The sequence below is a fragment of the Scomber japonicus genome, chromosome 11, assembly GCF_027409825.1.
Source record: "Scomber japonicus isolate fScoJap1 chromosome 11, fScoJap1.pri, whole genome shotgun sequence".
Classification (NCBI taxonomy): Eukaryota; Metazoa; Chordata; class Actinopteri; order Scombriformes; family Scombridae; genus Scomber; species Scomber japonicus.
Genome location: NC_070588.1, coordinates 21,264,412 through 21,290,084, shown reverse-complemented (window position 1 = coordinate 21,290,084; position 25,673 = coordinate 21,264,412). Strand labels below are relative to the sequence as shown.

Genomic DNA, 25,673 nt, shown 5'->3' with positions numbered 1-25,673 from the left:
GTGGACAGCCGCAAAGTGTGAAACACCTCATAGAAAACCAGTAGTCAACTGTCGTTTTTATTCTATTTATATTTTTCATCTGCGGCAGAGTTTCAACTTAATGTTAGCCTGGTAGCTAACTGGCTAACAATATACCACAGTCAGCAGGTCGACCGGCTAACATGAGAAGTAAAACTCTGGCTTCACGGAGGAGGTAACATTAGGCTCATGTGACGACTGTTAGCAGCACGCTGCCTATTTCTCGTCTTCATCTGTTGCCTGTTGAAGCAGAATCAACGTGGTTTAAGGCGTAGCCTGTCCGTCAGACTCCGAGCAGCCTATCCCAGAGGATCCACCGACACACACTGAAAAATGCCTCCTTCTGGTAACTTGTAGGCTGTAAAATGAAGATGGATTGTATCGGCAGCTAGCTTGTTCTTTCTTAACCGACCATGTAATCTGTCTCATCGCAGAAGACGGTTGACTCGTGACTGATCGCGGTAGGACGGTTCAGGAGGAGCCGGTTACAGCCCTCCGAACAACGGGAAGGAAAGACGCACCGACACCGAGGGGCACCTCCGAGCTCTGCCCTCCTCCGGCCGTGTGAACTGGAACGATTTTTTTTTACCGTTTGACGCCCCATATGCCTGAGCCTAAGCACGTCTCAACACCCTGAAGGCAAGCAGGGAGAGAGAGAGAGAGAGAGAGAGAGAAAAGGAAGGAAGGAAGGAGGGAGGGGAGGGAGGCAGCGGCAGCTCCGGGGTCCCCGACACTCAGCCGAGGAGCGGCATCGCTGAAATGAGATGAGGCTCAGAAATGGAACTGTGGCCACTGCGATTATTTTCTTCACGTCTTTCCTCAGCCTGTCCTGGTACACAGCGTGGCAGAATGGCAAAGGTAAGCTGATCACTTTGGTTGTGACGACCCTACCACACGACTATAAGGTGTCTGGTAAGGCCTGGTTCACATACGGGCAGACTAGCTGACGTGGGTCCAGCAGCGGCAGCAGCAGCAGCAGCAGCATGTCGTCGGACAGCAGGTGTTGCCGTTCACCTCAGACCCGTCGGGTTACTATTCAGTACATTGGTATGAACAACAGGCATCGTCGTGGTGAAACCTACACTCTACTCAACCTGCTGTAATTAGTCACATTTTTAAACCGGTTTACAAAACTGGTTTTTAAAACTGGTAATAATTGTCACCATTGCCATCTATGTCTGCGTTTTCACAATCTCGACGGCATGGCAGCTATGTAGTCAGATCTCATCTCTCCTCGCAGATCATTGCTCATTGGCAAGCTGTTCTGTTTCCATCCAGGCTCAATCAGTTAGAGGTAATTTAGTATGTCCCCGGTAGGCAGCACAGCACTCCTCGATGATCACACCATCCAGTGCCATTCCCCCCTCCTGCAGGAACATAGAGGTCTTTCATCTTAACATGAACCATATTTGTGCACTCCTTGTCTGGGCTCAGCCTTATAGCACAAGTATCCCTGTGTTTCAGCAGTATGTAAGGTCTGAGTGCTTACTTGGCCAGGGTTGGCGTAGTCTGTGCTGGACCTTGGTAACTTGTTATCAGCAGAGTGTAAATAATTGCAGCATTGAGATAAATTCCAAGCCAAGGTTTCTTATGGAGATTACAGTGGTGCTTATCAGCTTGATGAAATAGTTTTTTTGTATATGCAGTCCAGCCATCGTCACCACTTGAGAAGGCAGGTACTGGTCCATGGTTTGAAAGTGTGCGTGTGATAAGCAAAGGTCAAGTGATGATGTCCTCTTTTCTGTCCGCTGCACCTGTTGATACAAAGTAGTAGGTCTTTATTCAGAATAGAGATATTGAGATCAGACTGAGATTATTATCACAAATTATAAACATGATACGTTGACTCTTAGTTTCCGTGCTATCATCTGATCTATACCCTCTTAGCTGCACCTCACAGTTGTCCCTGCAGTTGAGAAGATTGTAGTGTGTTGTGAAAGGCTCTCCTTGCTCCTACTGATCAACAAGGAGAAACATGTGACGTGTGCATTTGACATGCAGTGTGACCTGAAATACTTATCTTTCAGGATTTCCAACATGCTTTTGTTTTCATAACCTAAACAGTTATACAGCCTACCGAGCATGGCCATGAAGCCATTTTTACAGCAGACAGTGAGAAAAGCACAGGTGTCACTAATAAAACTGTCGAAGACTCTTTATTGTTCAAGTATCCCAGTAAGACACAACACCATTCATTTTATACTTTATACCTGTGCTTTTCCTACTATGACTTGTCAGTTTGACTTCAGCAGATAAGGCCTGTGAGCACATGTAGAGAGCTTCACACAAAAAGCAAATACACAAACAAATGAAGAAAACATCTTCATTTGCATGCTGCCTATGTGCTGTCACTTAACATTTAACAATTTGACAACACATGCTGCAAACACAGAAAGTACAAACAAGTATAATAAGCCTGTGTGTCCTATACAACAGCACCATAGTGTTAGAAGCAGATGAACATGCTATCAATTAGCAAAGTGCTCATAATAGTAGCTGTGTAGCTAATGTCTCTGTAATAAAATTGATGTTAGCTAATCTTGAAACACAGTTGATGAATGTTTGGCATATTCATAAGTTTTTATTGACCCCTGTAAAATTCTGTTGTGTTGGCTGGACTAGTGTTTTCTGTATATGGAGCATTGTTCTTAGTGCGTTTTTATCAAATTATGTTTCTTAATTCTTTCCTACGTGCAGCCTATTTATCTGGTGTTTTCTTCATTTGCTTGAGTTAACATTGTGTGAACAGTTTTCTTAAGTTTCAGCGAATTGAGCAGCATAGTATTCCAAACAACCAACCTCTTGGTTTTATGATCTTGTAAAGTTGGTGTATTGGTTTATACCATAAACTCTGAGTAGTATTAGTTTGTTTGGAGGCCACTAAAAAGTTTTGTTATCCCTAGCAGAGCAATTAAATCATATAATGCAGCAACACACACACACACACGCACACACACCCATTAAAAATCTTGAAATAAAGATATAAAATCCTTTTAAAAAAATAACACATAAGTCATTTTTTGTTGGAAAGTCTCATTCATTGTTAAGTTAATTGTTATATATAAATATATTCTGGGGAAGGGAGAAAAATAAACAGTGTTTCGGTCAGATGTCGACTCTGAACACCTCCTCCCAAAAGTTCTACATAAAAATTGATTATTCACACGTGCACACTTTCATGTGTGCAGAAAATGTTAAAGGTTCAGTAAGCAGGATGTAGTGGTGTTGCACCGGGAGGTTACAGTTTGCAGCCAGCTAACTCCGCTCTCTTCTCTCTGCCATTCTAAGTATGAAGAAGAATTGACGGTGGCTGCAAAACCCCACCCTGGTTTGTCTGTTTGGGGCTACTGTAGAAACATGGCAGAGGACCTGCTTCCTCTGTAGATGTAAAAGACTTTCTGAGGTTATAAAAACCCAACTATTCTTATTTTCAGGTGATAATACATTAATTAAAACATACTTATGAATATTATATTACATTTCTGCCAAGTCTGTTCTGGTAGATGCCACTATACTCTCTCACTATACACACTGCTCCTTTAACAGGTGTATTGGCATCAGTTCTTTGAAATATCTTGAAGCACTGTTAGTTGTCTCTGTTGTTGGTCCAAACCATGGATGTATAAATAAAGAGAGGTGGATACAGCAAGACGGAGCTCTCTCTGAAGCCACTTCCAGCTGTAGAGATATTACGCTGATATTGCTCACGTTTTCTGATCTTTGGGGCCCACACAGCATGTGTACTACTGATTTCTGCTGGCTTAATGGTGATAAAATAATTCATGCAGCATTTGTAGACTTTCTAAATTTTATCCGACCGGATAGATCAAAATCTGATGTTGAAGGTAATTTGCGGAGGGATATGATGCTTAAAACAATCTTCTTCTGCTTCTTCTCCCATGATTTTGTGTGGTGAAAGATGCTTTCAGGGCCCGAGGTGGAGTTGGAAGTTGTAATTCTGTTGTTTGGCCACTATGTCTAATTGGCTTCAAAACCTGGCACACTTCCTGGGGACTCGGTTCAAATAGGGACCCTGTTCTCACCTGGGTGCCATCTTTGATGTGCATTTGTCGTTAGGGTTAGGTAATAGTGATGTCCTGGCTCACTTTCTAACTGTGAGGACTGATAAAGAGTCTCTGTTGTTAGAATTTTATTTGCAACTAATTGAAACGCCCATATCTCTGTTGTTCCTGGACTTCAATCCGTCTAAGTGTTTTCTGTAAAGCTGAATACCCTAATGTTTCCTGTAACTTTAATCCTCTTTTCTTGTCATTTCTCCCTACAGTTATAGCTGGCTTCTCCTCTCATGATGCTGCCCAGCGTGGGTGTTTTTAAAGTGTACTTGTCCTCAGTCGTTGTGGAAATGAACATTTACAGAACCTGCTCTAACTGTTTGTTACATGTGGAAATCATGGTTACATTCAGGCTCGCGCCTCAATTATTGCAGCTTAAAGACACCGTTTGTGGTCGTTTTAGGGGGTAGTGGTGCTAGGGAGGTAATCTTGGGCAACGTTTTTTATTTTTATTTTTATTTTTGCCTAAGCCTTTGCTTTTGACAGCTTGTCTTGTCGTTGGTCACTTGACCGCTGTGAATGAGCGCTGTGCCCATCAGCTGTATAAACACTTCATGTTGAATGACTCTCCAGGATGTGTACTTCTCTGTCAGGGCTTGACCCGCCCCCTAGCGAGAGATTCCTCTCTGGTATCTCTGTGGCTGCGGCTCAAGTCGATATCAATAAGAATGACGAGCAAGATTAATGTGGGTGTAAGGCCTTGAGGTGAGGGCGGGGACAAATTCCCCCTTTACGGACATGTTTAAGTTAAAGTTAGATTTGTTGCCAGTATATCCCACTTGTTTTTGTTTGAGTGTTGTTTATCAGTGATAACTTGAGAATAAATTACATATCTAGGACAACACAAAAACATTCACTCAAGCATTCAAAAATATTCTGAAGATATTTAAGTAGAGCTTTAAAATCTCTCAGGAATAATGTGTTTACCTCAGTTTGTTTTTCATTCCAGGAGTGAGGTGCATAGTCAGGGAAACCAGTCTCTCACAGGTCAAAGGGGGGTATGAGGGACTTCTTAAAGCAAACTTATCATGTGATCTGGTGTTATGGGTGTTCATTTGAACCTGACGGCGCACGTTCAGCGTCTCGCCACCACGGTTCGGCTTCATGAGTGAAAGGATAGATAAGATTAAGCCTCCTCTGTGTGATAAGTGGGTTTATGGGAAGTCTCAGTGTGTCTCGATAATAGGGCTCAACAATGAAATTATATCAATATCGCAGTTTTCAAATCGCAGGAGGTTTAATATTTGTTAAAGGTGAAATATCTGTGTATTAACACGTTGCACATAGTTTTACTTCTGATATAATTGTCATTGTATTTTCATATTATTGCTATTGTGAGTAACATCATGACTTTCTCTCATTTCCAGCCTCGGTTTACAACAGCTCTGAGGTTTTTCAGGTTTTAATAGATATAAAAAGAGCAACGAGGCACAAAACACTCTTCTTTTTGCAAATTTGACTTCCTCTTCGCCTTCTTTCCCTCTTCCTCGCCGTTTCAGGGCATGGTTTTCTTCCATCATCTCATCAGTCCAAACACAATGGGCCAAAAATAGCACAAGTGATTGCAGTAAAGGGTTGGACGGTGCTAAGCCAGATACACAGTTTATTAGCGAGAACGGGAGACATTCTTCCTCATTTGTACTGTCTGGTCGTATGTTGAGCTTATATATTTAGTTTGTCTCCAGCGTGAGGGAGCGAAGTCTGCCAGACAAATCCTAAGTGGCCCAGCAGGAGGAAGAGAAAAAGAGAATGGCTGTCTAAAATCTTAAAAAAAGAGGGATAGGATAAGAAGAGCCTGAGGTGGGTTGTGATTTGTATCATGCTTAGTCATGCGCATATACACTTCCCTTCCTCCCAGAGAGACCTCACCCATCATAAACAGGAACCTGCATCTGTTTGTCACTTATAATCATCATTGACTATGTTACTAACTAACCGTAACCCTATGCACACTAATATTTCACTATTATTCATAACAACATATTTAGTGACATAATTCAGGTTTTAGGAGTGTTCTTTGGACACGTATACAGCACAGTCAGAGTATGCATCTCAGCTGGGGTTTTACATCCTGCTCTGTGCGTCCTAAACAAACAAACCAACCAACAGGCTGTGATAGAGACGTATGACTGGCCGGTTGTGTAACACACCCCTGTACAGAGAACATGACATATGAAGGAGGAGCAGGAAGGCAGATGGAGGAGAGGAATGAGGGGAGAGTGGAGAGCTGTTCAGGGTGGGCCGGGAGAACGGCATGCGCCTTCTCCACCACAACAGGGACAGAGGGGGTTGGTTGTTATTATCCTGACACACGACTGTAGACTGACGGTGACGACTCTGTGTGGGGTACTGGATGTGCCTGTAACCATACATTTATAATATCACTTATAAATATCAGGCAGCAGCTCACTGTTTTACACCATGCTGATTTACTTCACTGCCTGCGGGAATCTTACGTTTTTCTTTTCTTTTTCTCTTTTTTTATTTTAGGAGATCATGTACGGTTTGAAACATCAGTGTACCAGAGTTAGCTCAGAGCAAGTTCTCATCTGTAGTCCCTAGTCTCAGAGGGCAAATAAGGGGAATATTTTGTGCCTTTAAATGAGTTTGATTCCCTCCTCGTGCTCCTGCTCACATCCTGTATCCCACACTGCTGTTCATTCATTCATCCATCCGTCCGTGTTCCCTCTCTACTTCTGGGCAAAATTCCCCGACGGCGCACAATTTTTCTTCCATGTCTGGGAGGAAAGACTGTGCTCGTTGACGAATCTGTGGCAGGAGCTCACTGTATAAACGAGCATGTATGTGTGTGGGTGTTGTTTCATCCGCATGTCGTCATTGTATTGTTATAGAAGTACACATTTAAAAAGAAAAGGAGTGGGAAAGTTAAGCATTGAGACCAAATAGCAGTGCTATAATGTTCCATTTCAAGTATCAAAATGACTTTCATGACTCTTATTTTGTCCTATTTGAATATGGGCTTATTTGTTTTGTCTTTAACATGAACAATTTTAATCAAATGTCCAAGTCCATTATCAAATTGGATGTTTTTTGCTGACCAAGAGTGTAAAACTTAAATTCACCATCATGTAGGCTATCATCATTATATGAAGAAAAAACACCAAATCCTCACATTTGAGTTGCTTGAACCTTCTTGAAAACTGAATTGTCTTTAAAAGATTGAATTACTGAATTAATTAGACTTGTATTCAAAAGGAGCTTCTGGTTATTTTCTGTGAATCAGCTAATTGTTGGATCAGCCAATCGTTACAGCCCTTAAAATAGCTTTTGTAGTAGACTCGGAGCGCTCATTAAAGTATGGATTGGTGACATCTGTGAAAGGGAAATTTCCAAAATAGAGTGATGGCCAAGTGGAGCTAGAGGAGTGGAAGTAAGTGGAGTAGGGTCTCGCTCTCAGCTCTGTCAGCTTGCCCCGCCACAATGAGACACGGCAAGCTGCAGGGTCTCGTCATGACTTACAGCTCAGTAGCGGAAGTCAGGAGGTCAGGAGAAACAATGAACTCCTGGTGAGAAGGCACAATTAAGAATCTGTGTTGGAAAGTTGCCAACAGGACAAATATTACTCATGCTTTTCTCTTATTACTTGACTCTGTGACCCCAGAACCCTTTCACTTATTTCTGAAGTGACATGTTTTTGTTGTCCGTTGCAAGAAAATGGGCTGCCTCTTGCAAAGTACAAGGAACTGCCCAGGGAGTATCATTTGCCTACCCATGGATCTGCTTGCACTTTCCTTCAGGAAAATACCACCAAAATCAATACCACTACTCTGTGCATGTGCAGTACTGATTCTCTGTGAGTGTGCCCTTCTTTTCCTGTGTGAAGATGAGTGCTGCAGGAGGTTTATGGCAGCAAAACCAACACCTTATAACCATTCTTATTTTTCCTCCTAATAATCCCAAGCTCATGTTTGGTACCATCTGGTCTGTTTAAGTGATAACGGCCTGTTGAAATGCTTTGTGTTGCATGTAGCAGCTGCAGCGTGGGGCCACGTGCCCGGCAGGTGCACCACTGGAGGGTCTTCATACATGCATAATGAATGAACACATGTTATGCATGGGTGTTCATCTAATTCATATGTGTAGCAGGTGGAATCTGTAGCTGCATGTCTGGAAGAAAAGAAAAGGCTAAATGACACGGTACATTTTCAGCTAACCACACAAGTTGAAGGACTGTTAACGGTCTCTTAAGGCTGCTGATGTTACAGTATAATGGGAGTAAAAGTGGAAGTGCTTTTGAGGTAAATTGGTTTTCTGTCAGTGTACAGAGACAGTCTGCTGAGATCAAAATTAGGATAAAAAGTATTCTGACAAATGGGACTTCTGGCAAAGTGCCTGATTCTGTGTTTTAAGTAGAGTGCAGCTTAAGGAGGATGACTAAGAACTTGTGTTAATGTAATTTAACGCAGGTCATTCAGGCCGAACACTAAACTTTACATATGTTTTTGTAAATAGAAAGTAAAAATGGGCTATATACAAAGAAAATGGCATCAAATAAACTGAAATATCTATAAATGGATTAATCTAATCACTACTTTATAAAAGCCTCACAAATGCACCTTCATTGATTAACAGCTACAGCACTTACTATTTTTCAGTTCTCAGAGATGTTGGATGGATTCTTTGCTTTAGGCACTTTTATCCAATTCTTGCTAAATTTTGGGAAACTAAAGCAGTTTAAGTTATGATATAAAGTTATCATTCTTTTACAGCTTTAAGGTATTTAATAAAAGTCTGAACTAACAATGTGAAACCTCAGATGATTTGATAATGTAATTCACCCTCTCCATCCTATTAGTCCAAAGTAGTTGAGTCACTATACCATGAATAAAGCTCCTCTGATGTCCAGTTTTTGACCAAGTCAAGACACCCAACATTTATTTTGTAGCACATCTTCCAGATAGGCCAGATTAAAGATATGTCGTTCACAAACAGGTTTTTAGATATATGCTCCTGCCACAATGTGACAGGGATGAACACAGTTGCATGTGTGCTCTTCATAGGTTACGATGCTTGTCTTTGTCATATGTTATTTTAAACTGAATATTAAACAAAACATGTTTTTATAGACATAATCATTTATTAATTAATTGAGAAAATAATCACCATATGTGTTAGTAATGAAAATAATGTTTAGTAGCACATCTACTCAGAATAATCAGTTCATAATAATCAGTATCAGACGCTTTTTAAGGGGAAGCCTGCCTGAAAGTAGTTCTGGGACTTTATTTTTGGAGGAACTCATTGTTGTAAAGTGTGTCAGACATCATTTTTCAGTGATTACACAACAATTTCCACTGTATCTGCAGGGTGAGAGTGAAATGTATTTATTTATTTTAATATTTGGAATAACTGACCCTTTTAAATGTAATTTCATCTGAACAGCTGGTGTTGAAATCATCTGTTCTTGTGTCTGGCATTATTTGTGAGTGATTGTCCAACAGGGCTGTCGTGTATTTCAAAGCTTTTAAAAAAAGTGTTGCAGTAGTAAAACCGCTCATCTGCAAATGATTGGGTGTGTATTGCAAATTTCTCACTCATTCGAAAGCCGCACAATTCCCTAATCAGCACTCCTGAACCTGCCGTCAGCAGCATGCATCAGCAGGAGAGAAAGAGGTCAAGGACGAGATCACTGTGAGGGCCTTTGATGAGGTGAAGAGCTGACTGATAAACCTCTTAACATTCAGGGGAGTCCAGAGTTTGATTCCTGAGAAGTATTTCTCAGCAGTGAGATCATCCTCATCCGCTCTTGAGTCATGAAGTTAAGAGGAATGTAGTTTAAAGATCATTATGGTCAAGCCAGCTCAGGCCGACTGTCAGCCTTCTCTCACATCCTGTCTTCAGTTCTTTTAGGTGCTTTTACAAAAATGAGTAAGCAGTACCGTGACATAATGAGTGCAGTCATGTTCAATACAATTAATATTCTTGATTAATAACATAGATCGACCAGTGGATGTCTTCTTCTATATTTGCTGCTCAGCTTTTCAAGTTGACTTTGCTGCTAAAAGAGTGAGCCTCAGCTTTTCATATTTGAAATGCAACACTTCTGCTTTTTGAATGACATATGTGTTACACAAAGTCAACTCATTTACATTTTGTCACCAGATTTTTATAAAAATAGCACCTGCCACTTGCCCAAATGCATGTAAAGATATGTTTTAGCGATTTAAAATAATTAGGTCACTCACCATTGGCGGGCTGCTGAAATATGGCAGCTTCACTATATACCTTTCATCATTAATGCCGTAGTAGACTGTTATCTGCAATAATGTGAGTTGCGTCAGCTCGTTTCCTCTTTCTGTGGAAAATGTTCAATGGATGTATTGAAATGGTTACAGGAATATAGAAATCACTTATGATGAGCAAACAAAAGAGAGCGGGTCAAGTCTTACAGTATGCCATTACTAAATACAAGCTTGCTCTAATGTCTTGAGAGAGATCTGCAGATTTAGACATTCATTTAAAACCTTATTTAATCACACAAGGGTTATGATAAATGTGGTTCAGGTTCATGTATGTGGGACAGTGTGAAAGGGCTGGATGAATTTGAATACAGATTAGCAGGTGTGGTGGTGATTATTAAATATTCTCTGAGCCAGTCGTTGGTCTCGTTGCTCGGAAACAGCTGAGGCAGTCATATTTAAGCATGATGAAAACTCAACAAACAAATCAAAAGCTGCATCCATCAAGTTTTCCGTCAGTTAGTTACTATAATAAAGATAGAAATAAAGAAAATTTTTTAATTTAAAAAAGTTTTTTTTTGTGAAGCCATTTATGTATAATTGAAATAACTCATTCATATTTGAAACATTTATCTGTCATTACAAATATTTGCTTAGCTCTTTTTGATAAATCACCAAAGCAGCAGCAGATTTACACAGATGTGGTTCTGAAATGTCTATTTTCAGCGCAATGTCTGTGACCCAATATAAACTAAAATACAAGATTTCGCTTTGTGCTGCTTCATTTGAATGAACCTCCCACCTGTTCGCACCCCTCCTCCCACCTGTGCACCAAGCGCTGTGTCACCACAATATATCAAACAGCAAGCAAAGCTAATTCTTATCATTCATTTGGTGAGCAGAACTTAAATAAAAGTGAGTTGATATTCTGTAATTCAATACATGACATGCATGCTGCTGTGTAAATTAAGGGTGATGTTTATTAATTTGCCTCACTCATCATTTTTCTGAATAACAAAGTGAAGGACCACTAATTAAGTGATTTATTCAATCGGTGCATTCCTAACTAAAAGTGAAGTTTGGTAGATAAGAATTAACTTTTAGATTTGCAGAATGAAAGATTTTATGGATAACGCATCTCTATCATTATAGTCCAGAGGTGTGCGATGATGCCAGGAAATGGTTTTTAAACATAGTTCTTGAGTGACCATTATTACATCCGGCTCCCCTTTCCTTCCACATATCTCATCAATAAATAAAATACATTTAGCAAGGGAATCAAGGATGACACGTCAAGGCTGAATATCACAAGACTGGTGACACTGGGTCTGTGGAAACAGGGAAAGAGAAAGGAAGGAGTGAAGTAGGACACAAAAAAATGAGGAAATGTGAAAGATGGTGTAACACAGGGATGATGAGACAGTGTTAAGGAAAGTGATTGAATGCAGGAAAGAAAGGAGAGGCTGTGTGCTCAGATACAGAGCAAAGCTGCTTCATCCTTTCCTCCCACTCTTCCTGATGATAGAGAGCACAGAGTAATGAGACTGCGTAGACTTACTCTGGACCTCAGGTATGTCTAATAGTTTAATGTATTTTGTGTACTCATTCAGACATCCAGCAGCTTTAAAAGGCTTTTCCAATTCACTTTATTACCATTACTATTTACAGTGGCACCACTTGATGTGTAAAAAATAATGGTTCACTGTTCAATTTTGTTTGTTAGTTTTTTCAAATCTGAGCTCTCTGTCAAAGTTAGTTGAACAGGAGGGGAAGTACATCTTGAGTACCAAACACAAGTCTACAGTCTCATCTCCAAATACATCTACATACGGTAAAAAACATTTATAAATAGAAAGCTTATCTACCCATATTAGTTCCTGTGAAGCGCTCTGTGTTGCTTCTTTGCACAGTGGGAGTACAGGTGTGGTTTCATCTCAACAAACTTGTGTCCTTTAATCAAAGAGACTGCAGTGAAGATGAAAGTCTGTTTTAGTTTGAAGCTGCCCCCTTTTCATGAGGTCCGGGCCAAATGACAGCGTCTGTCTGTGTTTCTTAGAGATCAACATTCAGTAAGAACAACATGGCTCTGTCCAAACAGAGAAGCTGCGGCAGAGCGGATGGACAATAGCTCAGTCAGAGAGACTGCTGGAGAGGGGAAGATAAAGGGAGTCTGGGTTTTCATTGTTTTATTGAAGAGCTTTTCAGTAGAGCACAATAAATCTACCAGCAGAGGAAGATCAGAGACCTTACAAACCTACCTAACACCTGGATGTTCTTTGTATTCTCCCTGTGACCTCAAAAGTTTTGGAACTAAAGCAGAGCTGTGCTGCTAAGACCGACCAGAGATTTGTTAGTACAGTAAAAACAAGTCGCAACATGCCATATTTTCAGGTCTTTAAACCACTTATTAAAATAATGTATAGTAAACTAGAAAAGAGAATTGAAAAGAACAACTTCAAGTTAATTATTGTTAGCAGTAAGAATTTTTAATACTTACTAACTACACCCATGATATCAGCACACCAGCAAACCACAACTACTTTTCATAGAAACAGTTTCAGAAACTTATTTCTTTAGCCCACCACAACATTTCTGCTTCCTGATAAGGGTTCACCAAGGACACATTTCGTCAGAACTTTACAACAAACCGCTTCCAAACTGAAGAAGTCAGTTTTAGTTACAACATGCCATTATTGCCAATATAATTTTTTCAATGTGGGAAATCCTGGTCGGGAAATCTGGTCTGGTTGTGATCTAGACTCAATTCACTTTTCTTCAAACAGCTCCAGTAAGTTTCAGAAACTGCCATAGCAGGAGTGTCTTTGCAGTGAAGCCCAGGCATATGTGTATTCCTGTAACCTTTCAGTAACCACCTATAACAGTGGTTGTGTTCAGTCAATTCTACTGCTACACTACACTGTCCTATCAAAGTTTCCCTCTGGTTAAAGTGGAAAATAAAGCAAATTTGACTCCTTACTTTTTGTAGACCGTAGACCGGGGCGGCTGTGGCACAGGAGGTAGAGCGGTCATCTTCCAAGATTGGCGGTTCGATTCCCGGCTCCTCCAGTCCACATGTCGATGTGTCCTTGGGCAAGACACTTAACCCCGTTGCTGCGCCAACGGTGTATGAATGTGAATGAATGATTAAATTCCCCCCTGATGAGCAGGCGTGGTAGCTCCTGCCATCAGTGTATGAATGTGTGTGAATGGGTGAATGAGTTGTGTGATGTAAAGCACTTTGAGTGGTCGCAAAGACTAGAAAGGCGCTCTATAAGTACAGTCCATTTACCATCCATTACCATAAGACAAGATTATTTTTTAGTGTGGATCTGGATTCAGGAATATTTAACATGAACTGTACTTACAGTCATTGGCTGGGAGAACAGTGGTTCATCTTAAGCACAAATGTTTACCATTACTAGTGCTCCTTAGTACTTTAACATAGGTCTAATTCCAAAACGACAAATAAAGTGCTCTGTGCCGCTGTGGCTGAAAATGTGCTCTTTGTTGTATGATTTCCCTTGAAGGTTTAGTTGCTTTCTAATGTACAGTGAAGCTGCCGGTGCATCATTGAGGTTTTTTTTTTATATTAAGTCTTCAGACTTATTCAGCTCGGCCTCTTAAAATGGCACTATTAGTGTCTGCTTTCATTGATATGAAATGTAAAACTGAGATCAGATTATGTTAGAGCCAAACTTCTGCAATCCTAATCACAATGACTCACTCTTTTCTATTCTTACCATTATTAGTTTTTGGATCTGCCCACTGGTTGCCCCAATATGTCAATATATCAGTATATTTTGCCTTTGTGCCTTTCCCTAGAGAAAACAACGAAGCCCCTCTGGTGACATGGTCAAAAAAAAAATGTAATTGTGGCCACAATATAACTATAACGTGCGCACGAAATACTAATTTGTGGCCACGTCGTAGAAAACGATGGCCTTCATTCTTTTTCTTTTTTTTTTGAATGTACCGGAAATGTATAGAGAGAATGCTGCCACCTGCTAACACACCCTTATTTGCTTTCTGTTCTGTTATTATCTTATAGAGAAGCTGATAGCATATCAGCGGGAGTTCCATGCCTTGAAAGAGCGCCTTCGTGTGGCAGAGCACAGGACGCTGCAGCGCTCGTCTGAGCTCAACAACATTCTGGAGCAGTTCAGACGGGCCATTGCCGAGACTAACAGCAGCAAAGATGCCCTCACAAACTTCTCAGGTAACTGACACAAACAAACAAACTTGAGACTGATTGAGCCCATCTGAGCATAAACACTGTCAAGTAAACATGAATGCTTTTCAGCATTTAAAGCTCAACAGATGTTTTGTCTGTGAAATTTGTTTTTGCTTACTTTTAGAGCAAAAGTACTTTTAAGAGCTAGCTTGTTTCTAATGAAAAGAAACAAGATTTTTAAACTTATGTTAAATCTTTCAAAGGCAGCCCTCAAAACCATTATTGGTGTTATAGAATCCAGATGGCTGAAACACACCAATCAGAGGATCATTTCACTGCTTAGCACAGCAGATAATTACATTTTTTCATTTTAAAGTCCCCCTGCACTCAAAAATGTCTTTTGATTATTGTTATTCCACTTCACTGTGCAGAATAATATGTGTGCAGAGTTTGACACAAAAAGGTTGTTTTCATATTCATTCCAGAGTTGAAGTTATGTACAAAACTGCAGGATTTGTGACATCACAACAGGTGGACATGCACTGAAATTGGACTTTATAGTGGTGTTGGAGATGTGTGTCTAGCAGATGAAAAACATTCACATATTCTTGATTATTCAATGAAGTAGCAGTAAATGTTATTTTAAGAATTTCTAACCAGGTACTTGAATTTTTTTTTTTGTGAAAAAACCCAGTGGTTTTTAGAGGGGAATTCTAAAGTAGGGGAGACCAGGTACGGTTGTAACGCTTTTAGCAATTTTCCCAATAAATCAGAAACCATTTACACTGGAACAGCCATTTTGCTATATTAAAAACTTTAATGTGTCAACTACAGAAACAATGTATTAAAGTGCTTTTAAGAAATATATTCAGGTTGCATAATGCATCTAAAGACAGTGACTCCAATGTTACAACCGTCCCAGTGTACAGGGACAGTTGTAACACATGCCAGGGACGGATGTAACATGTCTACAAGGCTACATAATAAAGAAATAAATAATTAATCAACCAAAAGGGTAAATATTACTTAGCATTTATGTTATTGGTATTGTTAATTAGTTAAAATTAAGATAATGGTTACCTCTTTCATATTACATTTAAAAAAACTCCTTTTCATTTAATTTAACATGACTCAGAACTAGATCACATAGATAACGGCTTATGGAGCTCAAACATAACATATAATTAGAACAGAATACCTGTAACAGCACACAGCATGGCTGAAATACAACAAACAAAAAAAGACAACATTCCCAACAAAAGAGTAAGGGGGATTGGGTTGGGGGGCTTGGTAGTCCATATTAGACCACATTTGCATTTCACTATACTGTACATTCTTTGTGTGTGACAAACAATGTGGTGTGACAAAAAAAAAAGTTAACCAGGCAACAGAACATGGGTGGGGGGACTTTGTGGTCTGATATTTGGCATGCTGTAACGCAAACCAGTGTTTACACTGATTATTATCATGCAACTTATTATCATCTCTTAACAACTTTTTAATAATTAGAACAAGCATATAATCTAGTTTATATGGGCATTTAGATTTTTAAAGATATAAATTAAACTAAAAGAAATGTTTGACATTTCAAACATGGCTTGTGAAGGCATTCACACTACCGGTTGCAAGGCAACAGGCTACAATTCAATGTCAATGGAAGTCAGCAACATGGAGCTATGCTTCTGACACCTGACACTTGTCTCTGCGTGTGTACAAATAATCCACCCTAAGCTAGTAATAATAAGTAATAAGACACAGTGAAGCATCAACCAATCACATTTCACCATTCCTGTTTGGCTGGCTGTGGTGAAGTTATTTAGTTAGCTGATGTTATGCTAGTCAAGGTTAGCTTTTGTGCATCAAAAAGTGAGGACACTGCATGACATGGACAGTTGTAACAAGGCGTTACAACTGTCCCTGTGTCACCAGTCATGTTTCTCCCTCATGCTATAGAGCGTGACTGCTGACTAGACACGTTAACCATTTCTATTTTAGCTTACAAAACAGTGAATTCAGTAATAACTGTTTGAATTCTTAGATATTTGATCTCATGACAGTATCCACAAAAAATCTGATAGAAAAATCTAAATTTTTACCTCAAAAACATACTTTTGTAGATAAATTCTCCTGAGTGCTGCAGATTTGGCTCCTTTTTTGAGGGCAAGAAGACAATCTAACTGAGCATGTGCACAGTGAGTGTCATCACTCTAGCTGGTTTCTGATTGGAGCAATTTGAGGTGTTACAACCGTCCCGTGTTACAACTGTACCTGGTCTCCCCTATAGATGGAAATTTACTTTTTAAGCTCTGCTCCATGTCCTGTTTAGTTTCATTATTACACTGAAGATTATCTGTCAGTAGAGTTATATGGTTATGACACATTTTCAGACACTTTGCAATAGTGACTCATATATCATGTGCACCCAAATGGAAAATAAAAACTCAGTTATTACTTATTTTTGGCTGCAGTGGCATCAAGAACCCTGCATTAAATAAAAAACAGTGTGAATGAACTTGTTCACTAAATACTAATTTTATAGTAAAGAATGTTTATTTACTACTGTGGGTAAGACAGTATATAGTTCGTTTTTTTCATTAAATAATTCTACCATAGTGTCACTGTTCTACAAAACCACTTTGAAGTTGACAAGTTGTGTTTTTTAAAGTCAGTATAATTTCAATAAAACTTTTAACTTGACTTGCTCCTCTGTGCTTGTATTTAGATGAGACACAGAAACTGCTGAAGGAGCTAGCAAATAGGAAACCTCTCCAGGTGCCAAATATCTACCACCACCTGCCTCACCTTCTCAACAATGAGGGCAGCCTGCACCCCGCTGTGCAAGTTGGTCTCGGCCGCACAGGAGGTGAGTAGCTTACACACATAAACACGCACACGCACACGCACACGCCAAATTCATTATAATGAACTAACTAATTTGTGAGGCTCTTTCTTCATAATAAGAATACTGGACCCACACAAACACAGTAAAACCTCAAGAGAGCCTCATTCCACCAGGGAGAGAATCATGTCTCAACATGTTTAGTTGGTGACTACTTCACAACACATATCCTCTCTGGACTGAGCTGTGCAATAAGATCTTTATGACAAGATTACAGAGTTATTATAATCTGTCTATAATTTTTTTCTTTTTACTTTACACGCAAACAGGAATTTCCTTCTTTAGCTTTCAAATCCCTGTCCTGCTTTGTTTTCTGATGTGTTTTTGCACTCAATGTGTTCAAATGCATTCCTGTTGTCCCTCCTTTCATTGAAGCTTTAAAGCACTTTGCCCCTCTTTTTAAAAGTGCTATATAAAGAAACTTTACTCTAGGCCTAGGGATATAATGAGGGAGCTAATGATCACAAAATGCATACTGTAGGCCTCAGTAAATTCAGAATTGTAACTTTTATATGTTGTCTGTGTACTGGTTCTTTCCACAAGAGCGTAAAGATGCTAAAAACCTTTTTTTCTTTTCACAAAAAGGACCACCTGTCATTAGCCTTTTCATTCACCTAGATTATCCCACTCTTTTTTACATACTTTCAGCAACCTCATTTTTATTTGTTTTTTTTTTTTTCGTTCTCCCCTCGTGAATATCACCTCTGCTATATCAAGTTCTCTTTTAAGAGGATTACTTATCTAGTTATCGAGTGAATATGGGGTGCAGTGGAGGTGAGTTAAGGGGCTGAACAGCTCAAATTGTGTTTCCACATTCCTAATGACAATGGCTTTCGGGAAAAATAGAGGCCCCAGACAAATTAGAGGAAAGGAAGGAGGGACAGGTTGGGAACAAGCAGGAGTTTTTTGTGTCTGGCTTGTGGCCTGCTTGATCTCTTCAAAGGCCAGTGATCAATGAGTACAAGGTATTCCCACAGGAAACAAGAAAAAAAATGCAAGGTCTATCATTGCCATCTCTCAGTCACTGCCAGTCTGTCTGTTTTTTCTGGCAGGTGAGCAGGTATCTGTTACCTGCAGACAAGCTTTTAAGACTCTTTTTTGGCTTTCTTTTAGAAATCCTGTAAAGAATGTCTAGGCACTGATAATGCAGAGTTTGTTGCTGAATACTTCCTTGTTATCACTGGGTGGGACTTGATTTCTCACTTGCTTCCCACAGACAAATGCACTATTTTTGTTCAGTGGAACGTTCAACCAAGCTGGAGGCCCTGCTGCTGGGAGTGGGTCTCTGTGGTGATGGGTCACAGATACTCATTGCTGTCATAGAGAATTTTGACCCCTGCGTTACTTTGTATATGCCCTGTGACATACTTGATTAGCCACTTGCAACTTTAGCCTCAGTGCCCCAACAGGGCTCTTAATGCTTGGTTTTACTTTACTTATTGTCTGTGTCTCCATTTTTTTCTTCTTTTTTTTACTCTTCTTCTTGTTTCTCTGCTGGTCTAAGCATATCTGACACTGGGATATTTTTAGCTGTGAAAATTAGGACATCCTCCCACTTTAAATTGAACAAGGATTATGGGAAGAAACAGCCCAGACTGAGACTGAAATGGATGGAGTGAGACTGGACTGAGGCCTCTTAGACAGAATTCAACAAGAGTATTATTGTAATTCAGCAGTGCTAGTTCACATACACATACAGTATATGGCCTTCAGCCACCGGACAGCCTGCTAACTTGTGCCCTTCAAGACAGTCAGTACTTTGTTTGTTGCCAGGCGCTACACCAGCATCTGTACTGCCACCAGTTGTAGTAGAAGCTCTAATTTTCCCCCTTTTTCTCCCCAATGTGGAATTCCCCTTGTGTGTTACAGTCTTTGTGGCAGCTTCTCTGTCTACATTTTCCTCAGGCCAACAGTCATGTGTTGCTCCGTTACAAATGGTGCCAGCTGCATCTTTTCTCCTCAATGCAAAGACTTTGTTGTGAGGGGCTAATACATATGAGGGTTCATGCGGTCGCCTCCTGATCCCACCACTCTTCATTAAGAAGTCTTGACTAACCAGCAGCAAGGCTAAAAAACATGCTTCACGCAAGAATGCAAATTGTAACGCCTGACCCAGCATGTGCTTTTACATACTGGAGGGGATCAATTTCAGCCCTCATGGAAACAATATAGGATACTTAAACCTAATCAGATCATTTCCTTGACCACAATTGTAAACAAACATGAGGTCTGTGGAGGAGTGTGTACTGCTGTGATTACTGCACTGAAGAAATAAATAAGAAAACACAAAAGTTGCAATGTGCCACTTTCTAACCACTCATGGAGGAAGGATGAAGACTTCCTGTCTGAATGAATAGGTAATAAAGTTCAACCAAAGCTTTGTCTAACTAGCCAGCCAGATTGTTTTGAGTGGAAGTGAAAATAGGTCAGCTTTTTGGCTAACCGCTGTTTTTTATTTGTGCGTGTGTGTGTGTGTGTGTGTGTGTGTGTGTGTGTGTGTGTGTGTGTGTGTGTGCGTGTGTGTGTGTGTGCGTGCGTGTGTGTGCGCATGCGCAATATTGCTTGTACATTTTTTAGCATAGGTCTCAACATGTGATTGATTTAGCTGATTATTGAGTCTGTTTGAATGACTGAAGTTGTGATCTCAGTTGAAAAAAATCTAAATAATTTAATCAGCAATATCTAATCTGAAATGAATTACTTCCTGTGGAAACTAAGGAAAGGTGGTTAACCCCTGTTTCCCAAAACATGGCTGACCTGTGCTGGAACCTCGTATATAATTAACCTCACCCTCAGTGCAGACATTTTCAGGAAACAAACACAAGCCAAACCTTTTATCCATCATTGATTTCCCTTAAATTAAAAAAACAACCCTGTTTTGTGCCAGTTATGTGCCCTGATTGACCAGCTGCATGATCGCTACAATGAAACACTGAAAAAAGAAAGTAGGACATGGTAATAATTTACTGCTGCACACAGCAACGCATATCAAACTTGCTGAGCTTTGCATAGATCAGCTCTGTGTGGTGCTTCAAATGTGTGTACGTAGGATAATCATCAAACCTGATGTTCTCATCGTGACAATGGAATATAATTATTAATTTTGTTGTTTAGCCATGCCCAAGACATGGGTGTTTTGGGATCTGTGTGAGGCAGTGGGTCATATACAATAAATATATCACACACATACAGTAGTGTCCAGAAGCCTGAACCCACATTGAAAATCATTTGATATAATCAGAAAGTTTGAGGATTCTTAAACATTTAAAAACACAAAAAGTTATGACATTACGCTATTTCTAGATCAGAACTCAAATTTAAAGGTGCAATATATGATATTTAGCCCCCTTAGGTGTCAGTAAGTTGTACTTTTATATACATCTCAAAACATGTCTAGAGGGGATCTGTAACGAAATTGTAAATTGACCAATTTAACTCCTTTGTGCAAAAACATGTGTTCAGATGACACTTTGATCTAAACATCAGAGACTTATTGAAGTAACTCAATTTGCAGCCAGTGTTCGCCTGTCTGTGCCTCAAGTTTCCAGCATATCATTGCATACTAAGTAGCCTTGTAACAGTTTAAAACATGGAACCAGAAACGAGTGAAAGTGTAGGAAATTACATTGGGCCTCATTCACTAATATGTGTGCAGAAATGTTCTTACTCTCTACAAAATCACAGCCGGATTCATAACACGTGTGCACTGGCCAATTTAGTTCTCAGCACCATGCATATGTTTGTGAATCAGAATCAATCTAAACTGACAGGCACGTGTCCACTATCTGCAATCAGAATACCGCCACACCTCTATTTCTCTATATAAGGACATCCGTTTGGTGTATCGTGAAGAAAGCGCCGTGCTGAACAGAGAAGATGAAAGAAGGTGAGTTATGTGCCGGAGGTGGAAGTCTGATAAGGCACACTTGACCGTAGCACGTCCTCCGGAGTGATGGTGTTTTTAAAAAAAAAAAACAGAAAAGAAAAAACGAAGCAAGGGCTGCAATAACTGAGGACGAGAATGCGGTGTCCCCTGAGGTTTGGACAGTGGCACAAGTAACATAAATAAATAAATAACAACAAAAGGTTTGACATCAAAGTTGATGCCTAAATACGAATTGCAGACCAGAAAAAAGTAGGGAAACAGAAGTACAAGGAGCACCTGATCTGACAGCCCAGGATGAGAGACTGGCAGCAATTATTGGACAGTTATCATTAAGAGGAATTTGAATGTGATGACATCACCAAGAACCATCATTTATGTCATAATTGTAAAGATGATATTTGCAATTTCTTGTGTCTTTATGTAATTATTGAGTGAAAACTTAGCATTAGGCTAAGAATATAATTTGTAAACCTGGATGATGCAACAGAAAACATTAATGAAACTAACAATTAAGGGCCCACCACACTGAGAACGATAACTATAACAACAACGATGTGAGCGTCCACACTTATGAACGATAACATTCTGTAAACAGCGGTGTCCAGTAAGCGCTGCGTGCTTTTAGCTGTGTCTGCAGGTAATTATTGATTAGCTGTTATTGCTTGAATATGTTGTTCAGAGAAATAAAAAGAAAAGCAGAAGAGTTCAGAGGTGGGTGCTGATTCAGCATGTTGATCAGAAGTATTTCCAACACTAGGTGCTGTGATGTTTCAGTATTTAGCAAATAAATAAGCTCATGATTTAATGTGTGTGTGTGTGTTTCCCATAAGGAAAAGTGAATTATTTCACAAATTTTGTAATAAGGCATTTTAACTTACTATCATTGAAGATGCTGCATTAAGGCGTAGACGGCTGCAGCCCTGTCATCATTTTTGAGTACGTATGGTCTGAGGAAATTCAAAATGTATTCGCAGAGTACAGACAAATTTAGGTAAGAACATATTGATGAATCCCAGATTTGTGCGTACACACTGTTTGTGAATGAGGCCCATTGTTATTCTAAGCAAAGAGGGGCTTTCTCACTGTGAAATCATGGCTATAGTAATGGTTTCTAAGGGGGTAGTGTACGGAGCTCTAAAATTCTTTGCAGAAACTGGATCAGTTGTATATGAAGCACAATCAGGCAGACCAAACATGACCAGACCATCACAACATCGATACATCAAGCTTAGTTCCCTGAGAGATAGAAAAGCAACTTCTTCACAGATAGAGAATTTGCTAAATAAAGAACGCAAGACCGCAACCAGCAAAGCTACTTTCAAAAGAAAGCTGTCTTGTTTTGGTCTCAGAGGACGAATAGCAGTTTCTAAACCACTTCTCAGCAGGGGAAACAAGGCCAAACGCTCGGGAAGAGCTAAGAAATCCCAGCATTTTACAGTGGATAACTGAAATAAAGTCCTATTTACTGATGAATCAAAGTTAGAGGTTTGTCAGTAACAGAACTGTGTATGTGAGGAGACGAACCAAAGACAACACACCTCAAAACTTTGCAAGAACTCCTTGAAGACTAAAGCAGATCAAGGAGTCCTGACTTTCATGGACTTTCCTCCACAGTTACCTGACCTCAACCCCATTGAACATTTATAGGGAATCTTGACATCTCAATCTAACCCCCTTTAAAAAAAAAAAAATGCGAGAGGGAGATAAATAGAGAACTAGGTTTATTAGGAGAAAAAAAATCCCATAATTAACCTATAAATTTAAAGGGCTGGTATCCTGGGAAATAAGAAAAATGAGCTTTGGGTAGGAGTAGGGTGATGGTGGGCCCACTGTGTAAAATTACTCAATTCTGTCTCCTCTGATATTTATTTGAAATTCTGAAATTAGTAGATCTGGAGGTGTTGAGTCAGAATCCGTTAGTACATCACACCAAGTCTAATCAAATATGGAGGTAGCTCTGTACTCAGAGTTTGCATTTCAGCCAGATGACAAGCAAAGCAGGACACTATTGCTGATTGCTCAGCAGCTAAAACGTCTTTACAGCCTGTCAGAGGATGGAAATTTATCTTCCTTCCATTATCAGCCAGTGTGTGTTCTACATGTTTTACAGCCAACTGTCTCCTCTGGATGAAACATTGTCTCTTTCTGTTACTCAGCTAAAGGAATATATTATATATGTGCTAATGTAGCAACTTAAAAGTACCCAAATAATGAAAATGATAGTTACTAATTGTGTACTTGTACATGAACAACACCCTGCATGTATCTGGTGAAATTTTAATGTATTTCTTTTTTATATCGCAGGGAAAAAAAGACATTGTAATGTCAGTTTTATCCCGTATCGTGAAGCCCGGATGTCTCATCTGGAAAATAAACACATTTACATGCTGGGTTTGAGAAAATGATCAAGTGACATTTAGCTTAACATCGCATGCTGACAACACATCCAAACACCAGCTCCTTTTATTTGTGTGGCATGCCAAATCAGTTCTTTCCACAGATGTGATGGAGAAGTGAACAGAAATTTAAATTGTTGTCCTTTTTTTTTTTTTTTTTTTCTGGAGAAGATGAAAGGATGGCAGAGTGAAGCGGGCAGGCTGATCAAGGGACGGGGGGGGAGGGGCGGACTTGGAGTCGGTCCTGTTCACACTGCACTTGCATGCATTATCACTCATTCACTGTCTGCCACCCTCCCTTATTCTGTCACTCTCTGTCTCTTTTTCCTTCCTCCCACATTCTCCTTTCATCCTCGACCTACTTTCTTGGTGGTGGTGGGTGTCGCTATACGACACAGAGCTTGGTGTGAGAAACACAATGCAAAACTGGGACAGATTCTCCACGCTGCACAGATCACTCCTGAGGATTGCACTCTTTCCTCAGTCCACTATGCTGCTCGCTCATTCTGCAACTCAAGTTTGTTTTTGTACCTTTGTCGAGGCCCCTTGTGCCCCAACATCAGCTCAGTCAGCATGTTCCCCCTTTTATAACACACGCACACACACACACACACACACACACACACACACACACACACACACACACACACACACAGGCATTAAAGCATCATTATTGTCGCCACAGGGGAAGTTGTCTCTAACTGCCATTAATACAATTCCTCCTCTCTGTGAACGTTTTATGCCAAACATTATTCCAAATTTAATCTGAAAGAAGAGGAGAATATGTGAGTCAAGCAATTTAATGCTGCTGTCTATATTTATTCTCCTTAGCATGTAAAACCCTGATTCAGTGTCGGATAACCAGCCCAATGCCTCAGACATCCTCGCATTTGCCTTCTTGCCAGTGTGGGCCCGCTGTACACTCTCTGCTTTCTCATCTCTCTCTCACTCTCTCACTCGATAGTGAAAGTGATCTTTGTAAGTGAAATGGACTGGTCTTCTGTCAGTCTAGTGTACTTTTGTCAGAGAATCTCTCGACACAATAGAGGCAACAAAGAGGCGACAACAGCCATTCACTTATCTTTGCCTACTGTGTCTGACTGTTGTTTTCCTCAGCTGAATGTGATGTCTGCTTCTTATAAGATCAACAGAAAATGATTTAGCAGTGAAGATAACCAATTGTTTAGACATTTATCTAGTAATAATCACCTATGTCAGCTTTTCGTGTTTTTATGTCTCTCCACTGGTAACAGCTGATCGTGACCATATTTCACATTTGGATGAATACTGAATTGTTGACACTAATCTTGGTGCCCACCTTGAAACTGTGGTGATTGTAAAGATCTTCTGTGCTGCTGGATGTGTGTGAAGCATCCATGTTTTAGTATTTGCGGCTTCTTTGCAGCAACGTCCACATCTGAAGCAGTGTGTGCCGTCATGGCTACAACTCTGTGTTCAATCAGAATCAGCTTTATTGGCCAAGCATGTGAACACATACAAGGAAAATACACTTAATACCTTTTACTAGATTCCCTCAAAGTCAAATTATATTCATGTGTATATAATTATGAGTCTGGACAGACATGGATGCAAACTGCAACTTGACTGGTTGACGGAGGCATACAACTGCATGGCAGTATTCCTAGTTTTGATTTTTGAAGACTTTAGTGTAAGTCTGGTCATTTTTATAGATTCACAATTCATCAATTAAGTCATCAGTTATGAGATATGGTTTGTTATTAAAGTATAAATCTGCCCTTTCTTTAATCACACCTGTTGGTCCGTCTGGCCAGTCCAGGTCTGTTTATGTAGTTGGTAGGACAAGCTCATAAATTAATTTGGCAGTACTTTTCTTTGGCTGAGTAAATGCCAAGCAGCATTTGTTTTATTACATCAATCATTGTTGCCTTTATGTTGCCTGCAGTATGTTTTGTAATAAAAATACATTAACCAGACTGTAATATTGTTGTATAAAGGCACTTGTCTTTTAAAACATGCAGCACATTAGTGCAGATGCATTACAAACTACC

General features: G+C 39.9%; 1 protein-coding gene across 2 annotated transcripts in view; it reads left to right on the top strand.

Annotated features, from left to right (window-relative positions):
- The window catches only part of mgat4a (alpha-1,3-mannosyl-glycoprotein 4-beta-N-acetylglucosaminyltransferase A), a 34,683-nt gene continuing 9,010 nt past the window's right edge, over window positions 1-25,673 (top strand). Inside the window, exons 1-4 of one of the 2 annotated variants that reach the window (XM_053328963.1) lie at window positions 1-364; window positions 453-876; window positions 14,340-14,507; window positions 17,185-17,325. In XM_053328963.1, the coding sequence (XP_053184938.1) occupies window positions 783-876; window positions 14,340-14,507; window positions 17,185-17,325 (403 nt within the window). In that variant the 5' untranslated portion in view covers window positions 1-364; window positions 453-782. Of the gene's footprint in view, window positions 877-14,339; window positions 14,508-17,184; window positions 17,326-25,673 lie in introns of both variants that reach the window. The other variant, XM_053328962.1, reaches the window with a different exon arrangement.